Source organism: Stegostoma tigrinum, chromosome 6, assembly GCF_030684315.1.
Source record: "Stegostoma tigrinum isolate sSteTig4 chromosome 6, sSteTig4.hap1, whole genome shotgun sequence".
NCBI lineage: Eukaryota > Metazoa > Chordata > Chondrichthyes > Orectolobiformes > Stegostomatidae > Stegostoma > Stegostoma tigrinum.
In genome coordinates this window covers 6,997,276-7,012,300 of record NC_081359.1, presented here as the reverse complement: position 1 = coordinate 7,012,300, position 15,025 = coordinate 6,997,276, and the positions used below count along the sequence as shown (strand labels likewise).

Sequence of the window (15,025 nt, the reverse complement as noted above, 5' to 3'; positions counted from 1 at the left end):
TGCATGCCATTGTATGCAGATCCAGTATCACATTATGTATTTCCTTTATTTTGTTGTTGCTTGTTTTCTTCCAGTATGACAGCTGCGAACATTGAGCTCATTATCTGAGAGATTGTAGGCATGTCAATATTTTACTGTCTGATTTGTTTTATATTGTATTTAAGAATAGTTTAGCATTATGTTAATTACAGTATAACTATAATATGTATCAGTCCAATCTGTAAACTTCAAATAATTTTGGAAGGTGTTTGCCTAAAGCAGCATAGTGGTTCAGTGGTTAGCAATGCTGCCTCACAGCGCCAGAGACACAGGTTTGATTCCAGCCTCAGGCAACTGTATGTATGGAGTTTACGCATTCCCTCTGCCTATATTGGTTTCCTCTGAGTACTCCAGTTTCCTCCACAGTCTAAAGATGTGCAGATTAGCCATGAGAAATGCTAGGATGTCTGAGTGGGATACTCTTCAGGAAGGTCAGTATGGACATGATGGGCTGAATGGCCTGCATCTACACTGCAAGGAATTCAGGATTCAAAAGCAGAAACGTAAACAGCATAACACAGAGCTGCTGAGGGCTTTTGTAGTACAATGGTAGTGTTCCTAAACTCTGGGTCGAAGTCCAGTCTCCATAGAAATGTGCCGGAGCATGTATGAGCAGCTGGATGGAAATAAGTAACACAGAAGTTGCTATCTGATCTTTCACCAGCTAACAACTAACCTTGCTTCTATTGTGAAGCAGTGGGAGGCATTAAGAAAGATTTTACAGGCAGATTAGAAGTGGAATCATGCAATGATGGAATGTTTAGCAGGAGACCATTCAGCCAATCATGCATGCACTAGCCCTTCAAAAGAACTATCCGATATGTCCCTTTCAGTTTATTCTCTCCCCACAGCCCAGTATTCCATGTCACCACATGTCTGTTTCTTTGCCAATGATCTTAAATATATATGTCAATATTATCAACATCCCCTCCCAAACCTAACAGGCAATAAAATTATTCCTTATGTTTTCCATCAAAGCTCCTCAGAGTTTTGAATACCTCCTGTTAATTGTCTTTGAAACTTCTTTACAGTAAGAAGAATGCAGATATTTTGCTCATAAATGACACCCCTTAACTTTCAAATGATTTTGAGGAGTTTCTCTGCTCTACAAGAAGGGGTTTTCCAAAGCCAAGTTGGTGCATCCTTCTGCCCCCTGTGACTGAGATCAGCAAAGATACGTTTGTGAAGTTAAACAATCCATGAAAAACATTAGTCAATTGGCTGCTCTGAGAATTCATATACGTAGTTGGAAAAAAAGTATCAGTAACGGAATGAACTTTGATACATCAAAATTAGTTTGATACATGACTTGTAATTTGCTAACTTTTTTTGTTATATATCTTGATATGAAGGTTAACATGGTGCTACATACTTTGGAAGTTGCAAATTAGAGAAAATACTGTAAAAGAAACTGATTTGGTAGTATTAAAGACTATTTCAGTTCAGTTTGTAAGGGTTTTTTAAATTAAATAGTAATCATGTGAGAGAGAGAGAGAGAGTTCCATTTAATAGAAGAACATTAAATCCAGCCATTTAACAAATGTCATAATGTATAATAGCCGTGAAATTGGTCTCAGTAGTTATCATTGTTTTGGTGCTGCAGGTGTCCTTTGCTCGACATTTACTCCCATCATGGCCTGCACCAAATGTCATCCTAGAGAGGGGTTAGCATTCATTTTCAAAACATTTGCGGAAAGTATGCAAGAATGGATAGATTATAATGTCCAGGTATAACACTGACATGAGACCACCATTCATTTTGATCATTGATGCTGCAGCTGTATAGGAAGAGACCAGTTTCACTAATTTGCTGAAAAGATTAATTCATATTAACTTAATTAACACCTTTAAAGCCAGCAAAGGCCATGTATTCAAATTTTGCAGATATGAGAACCAACTAGTATAACAAAAATTGTAGAAAAGTGCCAGACTTTTCGGGACCTATGACAGATGACCAGACTACTTGACCCATGTGAAGTAATGAAATAAACAATGTAAGCAAAGTGAGATGACTTTCATATTTGTGAACATCTAGTAAAGAAAGGAAGCTTGTCTCTTTCTGCTGTAGGGACAAACGAGAAGTTTTAAATAGCAACACACACACACATACTCTCAAGCATATAGCAAGCAGTCAACTTAAGAAATGAGAACGGTTTGAGTTCCCAGAGGGCTCTCCCATGAAACATTGAAGCAAAGACATACTAAATAAATTTTACATGATTGTGAGTATAGTTTTCTTTGAATCTATTTTATTAAACAGCAATTATTTTTGAGGTGCATTTTAAACCTTTTGTATATATTTAAAGTGACTGGTCATGTTATAACTAACTTTGTTCTATAATAGAGCATGCATCATTAGATAAATTTGGGATGTCTATTTCAATAAATTATCCAGGAACAATTGTAAAAAGTGTAATTTCATCTTTCTGTCCTCACAAGACCACACCAAGTTAACAATATTCTAGCAGTTTTAAGTTAATATCCTAAGAGCTGATATTGGTAAACTTGTTTAAAAGAAGTTGATTTATGCGATCATTACTGCTTTATGCTGAGAACATTTTGCTGGTTTAAAACCTTCTAGAATGTTTCATAACGATGCCCATTCCAAAACAGATAAAACTGGCTAAATTCTTTAAACCTTGTTTTGAAATTTCCCTTGGTTGAGATTTTAGATATTTACTAATAATTAACCTGTTCAGGAAAGTTATGACAGACCTCTGTATCAGGTGGGACTTGAACCGAGGCCTTCTAACTCAGAGGTAGGGACATTACCATTGTGCCACAGGAGACCCTTAGTTGAAATTTTTAGCTGACAATTTTGACTGGATAGGTTTACCTTACATGAGTGTAAAGATAGTCCAACCAGGGCGGCACGGTGGCTCAGTGGTTAGCACTGCAGCCTCACAGTGCCAGGAACCCAGGTTCGATTCTAGCCTTGAGCGACTGTCTGTGCGGAGTTTGCACATTCTCCCTGTGTCTGCGTGGGTTTCCTCCGGGTGCTCTGGTTTCCTCCGACAGTCCAAAGATGTGCAAGCTAGATGGATTAGCCATGCTAAATAGCCCATAGTGTTCGGGGGTATGTGGGTTACAGGGGAATGGGCCTGGGTGGGATGCTGCAAGGGGCGGTGCGGACTTGTTGGGCCGAAGGGCCTTTTCCACACTGTAGGGAATCTTAAAACAAAACCATCAACACAGCTACTTCCTGCTCTTCATCACACACAGCTGAACATTTGCTCAGCAGCAGGAAGGACTCCCCGTGAAAAACTTGCAGATTTGTTATAAATTAATCTCCACTAGCTATGTTTGAGCTTGTGGAGTGGTTTAATGATTGTGATGATGAGGAGGTGGTCGTGCTGAACCTGAACAAAGCCTTAGTTGTGACTGTTTGGGAGAATGCAACACCACACCGTCATGCAGATTATAGCTGCAATCCATAGAGAGGCAGATGGAAACGTGGGCTGCAGAGAACAGATCGAACTGCTTGCAGAGGCAGGAGAATGAGGGAGAAAAGGACTCTGAACTGGAGACCTTGTCATGGCGCATCTTTTTTGTTTGGGAGGATTGCTCTTACCTCCTACTAAGTCCGAGGCAGCGTGCACATAATGACCTGCATTTTTGGAAGGAGGCAATCTGTCGCCTCTCAAAACCAAATGTGCAGCCTCAATGCAGGGTAAAAATGGTGCTGCCAGTTGCTGTGAGTGTGGCAAAGACATTGAAATTGTTTATGTTAGGAAATTTTCCCATGCAGAAGTAGGATATGAAACTTAACCAAGTTCAGAATTGATTGCTGCATCAGACTTTCTTTATGCCAGGAGAAATGAGGCGACACCGTAAAAGCACATGAAATTGAGGGTAATATATACATGGATTGAGAATTGGTTGGCAGGCTGGCAGCAGAATGTGAAAATAAATGTAAATTGAAAGTATTGCAGATTTTGTAAATCAGAAGCAGAATACGAAATTGCTGGAATAGCTCAGCAGTTCTGGCATCATCTCTGGAGAGAACTCAGTCAACTTTTTTGGTCGAGTTCCTCAGAACTCAGTTCCAGGTCACTTCACCCAGAACATTGATTTTTCTCCATAGCTTTTCTAGCAATGTCCCTGTGAATAAATGTGCCTTTTTCCAGGCAACAGATGGAGACTGCAAGGAGTACAAACAGGAATGCCCAGGCAGATCTAGTATTATTGCCTCTTCCTGCCCCAGAAACTCATCTCATCCTACCTTGACTCAATTTTTTTCTCCACTTGTCCAGCTCAAACCCAATTACATCCACAATTCTTTTTACTCTTTATGTCAATTTCAGAAATTCCAGTTTGCAGGTTCCAGCCACCTCTTTTTTGCACACCCATCCCCCATCAGCATGGCCTCAGGACTCTCCGATTCTTCCTGGAAAGAAAAGTCTGAATTGTCCTCATCCATCAGTGCCCTCCTCCACCTGGCCACCTGTTCTCACCCTGAATAACGTCTCCTTTAAGTCTTCTCACTTTCTTCCGGTCATGGGGTGGCCATGGGTACCCATGTGGGCCCCAGTTATGCCTGTATCTTTGTGCAGTATGTGGAACATTCCTTGTTCCAGTCCTATTCCGACACCCATCTACAACTCTTTTTCTCTGGTATATCAATGACATCATTCATACTGTTTCCCTCTCGGATAAACCTCTTGCCAATTCCATCAATTTCAATTCCAATTTCCTCCCCAAGTCACCTTCACCTGGTCCATCCTCCCTTCCCCTACTTGACATCTCTGTTTCTATTTCTGGGGATAACCTGACCCACTGACTCCCACAGCTACCTTGACTATACACCCTCACACCCTGCTTCCTTTAAAGAATCCCATCCTCCCAGTTCCTCTGTCTCCATCACATCTGTTCTGATGATACCAACTTCAACAAGGGCACCTCTGAAAAATCCACCACCTTCTTCAACTGAGAATTCCCCACCATGGTTGACAGGGCCCTCGGCTGAATCTGACAAATCTGAACACTTCAGCTCTCATATCCTCCTTTCCTTCCACCAACTGCAAGAGGGTCACCATGGTCCCTACTTCCCACCCTACCAGCATCCATATTCAATGGACCATTAACACCATTACCACCACCTCCAGTGGAAAGCCAATAAAAGACATGCATGCCCCTACACTTCCCTGTCATCCTTCTTCAGGGACTGTTCCCTCTAGGACATCCCAGTCCAATCCTTTTTCACTTTAAATACCTCTCTACAGCCCCACAGCATCTTCCCCTACAACGACAAAAGGCGTAACACTGGTCCATTTATCTCCATTTACCTCCAGTATCCAAGGACCCAAACAGACCTTCCAAGTGAAGCAGCACTTTAGCTGCAATTCCCTCAATCTAGTCAAGTGCATCTGCTGCTCACAATATGGTCTCCTCTATGTTGGGAAAATGAAGCGTAGACTGGTTGTAGAATACTAGCTTTGCAGAACATCTACATTCTCCCTGCAAAAAAACCCCTGAGCTTCCAGGTGCCTGCCACTTCAACACACCACTCTGTTCCTGGTTAACATCTCTACCTCAGGCATGTTGCAGTGCTCCAGTGAAACTCAGCACAAACTAGAAGAACAGCACCTCATTTTTTCACTTGGGAATCTTCCAACTTTATGGACTTGATATCAAGTTCAATAATTTTAGGACCTGAGCACCTTCTCTTATGTACCTTATCCAACCGTCTCATACCAGGCCTTGTCATTACATGGGCTGCTACCACAAACAACCCATTGTCAGCTACTAATAGTCCTAATTAGCAACCATTGATGCTCCAAGGCTGATCTTTGTCTGCCCAACTGTTATTCTCTCTCTCTGGGCTTTATCTTGTCATATTATCCCCCTGCCTGTCTTCTGCATAAATTCCAGCCCTTTCCTAACTAAAATCCATTCAGAGGTTGGGTTACTGGAGCTGTAACCTGCTTTCTATCCACAGATGCTGCCAGACCTGCTGAGTTTCTCCAGAATTTTCTACTTTTGTGACTCGTGATATACTGCAGAGATTGATTGTTAGGCCCCAGCTATTCGATCACACAAATATAATGTTTGTAAATTTGCTGACAACACAAAGCTAGTGGGATTGTGAGTGGTGAGGCAGATGCAAGGAGGTTTCAGGGTGATTTAGACAATTTGTGAGTGGACACATACAACGCAGATGAAGTATAACATGGATAAATATAAAGTTTTACACTTTGGTGTGAAAAATAGAAAGACATTATTGTTCAAATGGTGAGATAACAAGGCACAGAGCTGGATGAACACAGCAGGCCAAGCAGCATCAGAGGAGCAGGAAGGGTGACGTTTCGGGCCTAGACCCTTCTTCAGAAAATCGTGATTATATTTGGAAATGTCAATGTACAAAGCAATCTGGGTGTTCTTGGACACCAGTCAATGAAAGTAAGCTAAAGCACCTGGTAATTAGGAATGCAAATGGTATACTGATTTCATTGTGGGAGCATTTGCGTTCAGACTGGGGATGTGTTGCTGGAATTATACAGGACCTTAGTCAGAACACACCTGGAGTATTGTGTGCAGGTTTGGTCTTCCTATGTAAGACAGGATCCGCTTGCGATAGAGGGAGTGCAGCAGAGGTTCCTGAGGCCATTAGGACTGTCCAGCTAACCCAACTATGAGAAGAGATTGTAGTTGTGAGGCTGGAAACACACAGCAGGTCAAATAGCATCTGAGGAGCAGGAAAGTCAATGTTTTTGTCTGAAACAATGACTTTCCTCAGATGCTATCTGATCTGCTCCTGCTGTGTTTTTCCAGCCTCACCTTCAGACTCTAGCTTCCAACATCTGCAGTCCTTATTGTCTCCATGAGAAAAGATTGATTTGACTGAGCCTGTATTTATTCAGTTTATAAGAACAAGAGGGGATCTGATAGAATGTTATATGTTTCAAACAGCACGAGACAGACAAGATGCAGGAAGGATGTTTTATGTTTCCTCACTGGGGAGTCTAGACCCCGTTGTCACAGCCTCAGGATATGAGGTAGGCCATTTGGTACTGACAAGAGGACAAATTTATTCACTCAGAAGGTGGCGAATCTGTGGAATTTCCCACCACAGAAGGCTGTGGAGGGCAAGTTACTGAATATATTCAATAAAGAGATTGATAAATGATTAGGTATTAAAGGTACCAAGCGATATGGAGAGAAAGTGCGAATATGATGTTGACATAAAGGATCAACCTTGATCACATTGAATGGCAGAACAGGGTCAAAAAGCCAAATGGTCTACTTCCACTTCTAGAGATAGTAGGAACTGCAGATGCTGGAGAATCCGAGATAACAAGGTGTAGAGCTGGATGAACACAGCAGGCCAAACAGCATCATAGGAGCAGGAAAGTTGACATTTCGGGCCTAGACCTTTCATTTCTGAAGAAAGGTCTAGGCCCGAAATGTCAGATTTCCTGCTCCTATGATACTGCTTGGCCTGCTGTGTTTATCCAGCTCTACATCTTGTTACTTCTGCTTCTAGTTTTGATACAATGAGAGCCATGATGTTCTGAGAAATATCTTTGAGCACGTAACTGGAATGCTGAAGCTAGAGTCCTTCTGAATGTGTTGTCCCATACATTCTGAAGTATGTGCCTGTATCCATGGTGATCTGTCACATCCTCCACAACCATGAGGCCATCATGAGGTTTTAACCCTTATCAGAAATTTGGTCAGGACCTCAGGAAGAGGAGGAGGAGGTGGAGTGGGTAATGAGGAAGGGATGGTGCAGTAAGAAAAAAAAGTGAACTGTGGATGGTGGAAATCTGAAACAAAAGCAGAAATTACTGGAAAATCTCAGCACTGTACAGTAGGCATCCAGCCAGAATGTCCAAAAGCATCTCATTTCTATGTACCCCAACCCAGATCCCACTTGAAGAAAAGTCCCACACAAGAAGCTTCAAACTGCTCTGAAGAAAGGTCACTGGGCCTGAAATGTTAACTTTCCTGTCACTCCACAGATGCTGCCAGACACGCCTAGTTTGTCCAGCAATTTCTTTGTTTCTGATTTCCAGCATCTTTGCAGTTCTTTGGGCTATTTTTGTTCAATGCATTAAGCGTTTCTGTTTTTGTGGTCATCAACCTCCTTCTGCATATTGTCCCATTAAAGTCCTCATCTCAGTCCCCTGCATCTTACATCACAGCCGCTCCCTAGGGAGCCAACATATTCCATCTTTTCCTCCTGCTGTGTCCATTGGGTATTCATGTTTGCTGACTCAGCATATTCCAAATCTGTTTCTGCACAACCTTCTGCTGAAGTATGCACAGTAAGTGAGCTGATCACTGCAAAGTGTGAAATTGAGTGACAGTGTCATCAGTGACCTCTTAGTATTCATTCTGTTGCATTTCCACCCAACCTGATGGGAGCTTTTTGATAACTGGAAGAAGAAATGCCAACGGGATGCTGATGGTGAGGAAAGTGTGCCAAAGTGGCAGAGCCAAGACTTGTATGCTGACATCATTTGCATTGTTATTTCATCAACAACTTTTGGATGTGGGGAAAGTGGAATGTAGGAGGTTGGGTTTTGCAGGAACGTAACATCATCAGAATTCCAAAGCTGACATCAGCAATTGCTTTACAAATGTGGTGAATATTTTCTCTTCTATTGGGGTGTGAGGTCATGCTAGCCATGAGCCACTCACATTACCTCTGGTTATGTGCCACATGGTCCTGTAAAAGAACTGGAATATGTGTCATTGAGTGCAGCCCAAATTGTTTGGGTGATCAACCTGTCATCGTTGAGTAACTGACATTGTGTTCATGCTGTGAGATATGAGCATGAGACTTGGAGTGGTGCCAAGTGGATGAGATTTTTTTCTTATTCATTCATGGGATGCAAGTATCTTAGTGAAATCAGTTGCCCATCTCTAATTGCCCAAAAAAGCAATGAGTGTTAAATAAGCCATGATTGATCAAGATCATTGAGCAGTGTGTGAAGTTAGTGGCTTAATTGTATGATTATGCCATTTAAAGATGTGCTCACTGAACTTGATCATTGAATAAGTTATTGACCTTCTGTTGATACTGCATTCAAAATGTCCTTTGGGCGATATAGTTAGTATTGATCTCCATGGCTATCCGTTCTCTCTTCTTTATAAATGCATTGCTGGAGGGTCTTCTGAAAAGATGATCTAATTCCTTCTGTTTTCCCCCCTCCTACACCAGCACCTTGAAGTCTGTATCAGAAAATCCTGGAGCCAGTTATTTGCTTTGAAGTGCTGTTTATACTCTTCTGTAGCTGAATTGACCCCAGCTACTTTCAGCAGTTGCTCCATGCAAACTGTAACTTCCCTTGACCCGGTACAAGCTGATTTAAGAGGTGCATACTTGCTCTAAGTGGGGGTAGGTATGCAGTCACTTCGTGTTGTATGTAACACTGTGCTACACAGAGGTACCGTATGAATGAGCAGGCAGCAGAAAATTTATATTCTGCTTGGAATGCTTTGAACAAGTGGACATTAATTGTGCTTTGCAATCCCTGTGGTAGATTTTGGTCACAACTCAACTTTCAAAGAACTGAAATTAATCTTGATAACTCAGTTTGAAAGGCAATGGAGAAATTAACTGTTATGAAGGCACTATATTATACATTTTATTATGGGTATGATTGTAAATCATTGCATCTGAGATTTCTCTGGTTGCAAAAACATGTTTTTGGAAATACCCAGCTTACAAATGGTCCCTTTGTCAACCTTGAAATGCTAAATGTACATGAGAAGTCAGCCTCACTAATGCATCTTTTGCACTACATTATAACTGAGCATTAGGGATCGACTCAGGTATTCTGGGTAATATTATGTGGATTAAGATATGCCCAATTTTATAACATCAGAAATAAATGACGTTTCAAACCAGTCACCCATATCCAATCTGATGTTTCACTTTTATACCATGTATATATGCTGATTGCTGTTCTTGGAGGGACTTTTCAATGTTTCGAAGGTCAGTTCATTTGCTGACATCCACAGTATTTTAATAGTGCAGCATTCTAAATAGTTCTAAATTGATCTTCAGTGTGTTATGAAGAATATCTTTAGCAGTGTCAACATCAAATCTCCTCAAACTTTTTTTAAAATTTGTTTTTAAATCTGTCTTTATTTTTGTATTAGCTGATTTTGTATTTGCTTAGACATGACATGACAATAAGTTATAGTCCAGCAAGTTTATTCAAAATCACAAGCCAGCACCCCACCTGACAAAGGAGCAGTGCTCCAAAAGCTTGTGATTTCAAATAAACCTGCTGGATTATAGCTTGGTGTCGCGTGACTTATGATTTTGTCTATCCCAATCCATCACTGACACCTCCTCCCCCTTTTTGCCTTTGTACAGTCACACTTCCAAACACTGAGTAAGATATACAATAAGCTTTTAGAAAGTAACGTACTTTCTCTTTTTGGGAGTGAATGATATTTTTTGTCATCCAATCACATTCTTCCTGGGGATATACCCATTTTTGACCTCACTATTGGAATGAAGGAACTGGGAGTGCCCTTGAACCTGGGTTTTAAAGAGTTTTTAATGAACACAAATATTCTTTGTTAAAGTATTGCAGAAGCCAATGTTCCAGTGCGAGCACATTTAGGTTGTATCAGTGCTCTTGTGGAAGTACTACAGCATGTGGCATTGCCTAGAAAAGAACACATTTTGTATGCCATGATTTCTGGCAGCTTTAGTACCAAATTGGTAGTCAGCGATGTGAAAACAATAGCCATTCGCAGAATGACAAGTCAGTGGTGTTTCCTTTACCGAATGCAAACAGTTGATGTGACAGATTTTTGGGACAATTTTGTTACTAAAACATTTGCAGTCTTGATGAAAGGTTATTGACCTGAAACTGCTTCTCTGTCACTCGCCACAAATGTTGAGTTTTTCCAGCCTTTTCTTTTAATTTCTATTACATTCATATTGTAGCTTGCATAATCTCAAGATGTCTTAAGTGTTTTACAGCCACAGAAGCACTTACAGGTTTTAATCACCTCTGTAAAATTCACCTATCTGTGCATTGGAACATCCCAGCTACAACAACCAGATAATGACCAGAATATCTGTCTGCTGACATTCACTGGAGTCTTCATAGAATCTGTTAAATTCAGTTGAGATGGTATCCTGGTTTAGCACCTTGTCCAAAACACAGCAAATCCAATATTACAACATTTTTCGATGCAGCAATTTGAATACATAACCTGAGCTGACACTCCAGTCTAGTATTTAAAAATGTAAGCCTACACTTCCCACTCCCCAGATTTGAGTGTAAAATTGATGCTGTCCCTTCTAACATAGAGACATGTGCCACAGATAAAACAACTTCATTAAAATCTCCTGTTTCAAACCAGAAGCAAGTGGAGATGAAGTGCACCTTTCCTCCCTCCTGACATGATGTATGCCCATAAATATTGTTGCCTATTGTTCTGATCATTCTTTAAAAGGGAACATTAGCGAAGATTTTATCGCTTACTTTAAGATATCTCTCCTCTTTGACATTTTATCGCTGTGTGCTATAAAATAGGTGTTGATTTCATACAAGAGATGAGATGTTAATTAGTCATCAAATCTGAATATTGGAGTGTGATTACAATATAATATAACATTTATATAGAGGAGCATATTTATTCCTCCTGCATAATTAAAATTGTCTTTTCAGGTCAGTCTTACAAACAAGAAAGCAGCTTTCTTTAATACCTAATATGAGAAAGATGAGAGGGAGCTGTTCTGAAACTGGCATATATTTCTGAGCTTGTCTAAAGACTGAATAGGTGGTTGAGTCCCTGTTGGTGCTAAAGTAGGAACATTTCTTATCTTAACAAGGTGTAGAGCTGGATGAACAGGAGCAGGCCAAACAGCATCTTAGGAGCAGGAAAGCTGACGTTTTGGGCCTAGACGTTTCAGCAGAAATGCTGAAGGATTTAGGCCCGAAACATCAGCTTTCCTGCTCCTAAGATGCTGCTGTGTTCATCTAGCTCTACATCTTGTTATCTCGGATTGTCCAGCATCTGCAGTTCCTGTTATCTCTTATCTTAACAGCTGGCTTCATAGATACAGGCATTTCACATTGATGATGTTCACGTGGTGACTGGAAATATATCACAGCATTTCGTATATGCACTCTACTTTAGACTGTAACCATTTAACTTTGTAATAGATGGTAGGAAGGAAGGAAAGTAGCTGGGTTTTCTATTGTGGAGACAGCAGGGCCATAAATGTGAGGACAAATGAACTCTTACTGTAGCTGGAGGATTGGCAGGATTGTGTTATATTCGCTCAACTTGCCAGCCCAGTAAGAGAAATTTTTGCTGGAACTTTTGTTAGGCAGCTTGTGCATTTCCATAGCTTTTTCAATAACGATCAGGATGAATTTAAACTTGAAACGATACAACTCATTTGTAATTTTCTTCCCTGCAGCTTGGTGGCTCTTGTATTTTTCCTGCTGTCATTGTGGAGCAAGTACCCAATGCAAACCTGCTGCAAGAATATTCTGGTCTTGCTTGTGATGAGGAAACTAATGAGATGATTCATGACAACTCACTGGATGTCGTTGAAGAGCAGGTTATTGGAACAGACATCACACTTTCAGGTTGGTTTGTTCTCCTTTTGTGCTTGTACTGGCTGATACCATTGCAATTAACATTGTGAGGCTCTGTGCCAACAGCAAGAAAGGTAACAAAATAAGAGGTGCAAAAGACAACCTTGGAATACAAGGGAAACACACCAATGAAAAACATGACAGGATAAAATAAGTGGGCCCCTTTTTACTGGCAAGAATGAACAGAGGCAATATAAACTAAAGAGTATAATTTTGAAAGGGGATGGAATTAAAGAGACCAATGGGTTGCATGCACAGAACTTTGAAAGTTACATTCAACTTAACATTGTGAGGAAGGGTCACCGGACCCAAAATGATGACTCTGATTTTTTTCTTCACAGATGCTGCCAGACCTGCTGAGCTTTTCCTGTGACTTTCTTTTTGTTCCTGATTTACAGCATCTGCAGTTTTTGAGGTTTTATTTTGAAAGTTACATTGTCGGTTCCATGTTGATTATATTTAATAGGATGCAGATGGTGGGTATTAACTGGTGATTTGAGCCCCAATACAGGCTGAAATGATGGTGATTAGATACAGTGCCACTTATGGCATCATCTTAGGTACAAGATACTTAGGTACGGATCTGTAAGTATTTGATATAAAATTGAAAGAATAATAAATTAAAGTCAGCATCAGAATAAAAAGGAAAGAAAACTGCCTCAATTACCCTGATCCAAGGCAGCACCTCGACTCCAGACCACTCCGGGTCAAATCTCCAGCCCTCACCGGGTTTAAAACTCGAGGCCTTGCCTCCCTGTGACTGCCTCCGGTCTGGGACTCTCCTCCCTGCAGCAGTCTCCGGTCTGGGACTCTCCTCCCCATGATGGCCTCCGGTCTGGGACTCTCCTCTCCTCAGCAGTCTCTGGCCTGGGACTCACCAACCGGCGACAGACAACAGTCTGGGACTGTTCTCCCCCCAGCAGTCTCTGGTCTGGGACTCTCCTTCCCGCGACGGTCTTTAGTCTGGGACTTTCCTCCCCGCAGCAGTCTCTGGTCTGGGCTCTCCCCCCGTGACAGTCTCTGACCTGGGACTCTCCTCCCCATGGTGGCCTTCCCCGAGCCAGCCTCCAGTCCACGTTCATCTCCAGGACTCATCTCCCATGCCGCTCTGTTCTAGGCCTGCAATTGCCTCCAGTTCTGGATTCACCTACTCAATTCACCCGCAAGTAAGTGTAAATTCAGAGGTTTGAAAAGACAAGGGAAAAAGTACAGACAAGAGGAGAGGAGCTCCGGCTGGAGTGTCCTTCTCTGCCACCATCTTGGACTGGAATCCATGGCTAGTATTACGTAGTTGTGTAAATAAACATGAAACTGTGAGAGTGTTGATTCCAGTTATATCCTTCACAAGTTGGCTTTCATGACAAAACATTTCTGACAAGTTCATACACTTCTTGAAGAAATATACAGAAGTCAGGGCTTTACCAATTGAGGCATGCAGTGAAAAATATAGATTAAATTAAAAACTTATAAATCAATGATACAGCCAAACTGAAGAATTGTGATCATTTCTGGCATCGCCTAAGGGAAATGATACCAAGACCTTCGACAAAATACATAGCTTATTGATAAGAATGGAACCAGGAATGAAGGATCTCAATTACTTGCAGGGGCTAGAGAAGAGAGAACTGTCCTCCACGAATTAAAAAAACTAAAGAGTGATTTGATGGAGATATTTTAATTTATAAAAAAAACTTAGTAGCCTTAATAACAAGAATGGGTCGCTTTTTGAAAGGAAGTGATTGTACCAGAGATAGTGCAGAGGAGATTCACCAGGATGTTGCCTAGAATGAAAAGTCTTGGCTATGAGGAGAGATTGGGCTTATTTACTGTGGAGCAGAAGAAGCTGAGGAGGGATCTAATTGAAATATTCAAAATTATCAGGGGTAAGGACAGTGCAGTGCATGGGGAATCTCTTCCCCATGGCAGACATGTGTAAGACCAGCGGGGATAAACTTTATGGTTAGGAGCAGGTGGTTTAGAGGAGATATGAGCGAATATTTTCACCTGAAGGTTGTTGATATGTGGAACATGAAGGTGGAACATGAGAAGGTGGTAGAGGAGATACCCTTGCAACATATAAGAAATATCTGGATGAACTCTTAAAATACCAGGGCATAGTAAGCTATGGACCAAGTGTGCATAAAATACAATTATAGTTTGGAATTTATTGGCCAGCATAAACGTGGCAGACCACAGGGCCTATTTCAATGCCGTATGACTCAATGATAGTTCTGAAATTGAGTTTCCAGGCTGAAAATTGAAAAGAACAGAAGAAAACACTAAGACATCTTGTAAGAGTCTGAAAGCATGTCATGTTGCTTTAAAGGACAATATAGGGTTTATCTGTGAACTTTTTGTTTTGATTGTGTGAAAGAAATGGTATATTGTGTTTGTTTCATGACTTC

The 15,025-nt window shown here is 41.1% G+C and overlaps 1 protein-coding gene across 7 annotated transcripts in view; it reads left to right on the top strand.

Moving 5' to 3' along the window:
- Window positions 1–15,025, top strand: part of LOC125453333 (ETS-related transcription factor Elf-1-like) — a 111,329-nt gene that overhangs the window by 42,566 nt on the left and 53,738 nt on the right. For all 7 annotated transcript variants that reach the window (XM_048532749.2, XM_048532752.2, XM_048532751.2 and 4 more), the window contains one exon: window positions 12,440–12,611. In XM_048532749.2, the coding sequence (XP_048388706.1) occupies window positions 12,440–12,611 (172 nt within the window). The remainder of the gene's footprint in view (window positions 1–12,439; window positions 12,612–15,025) is intronic.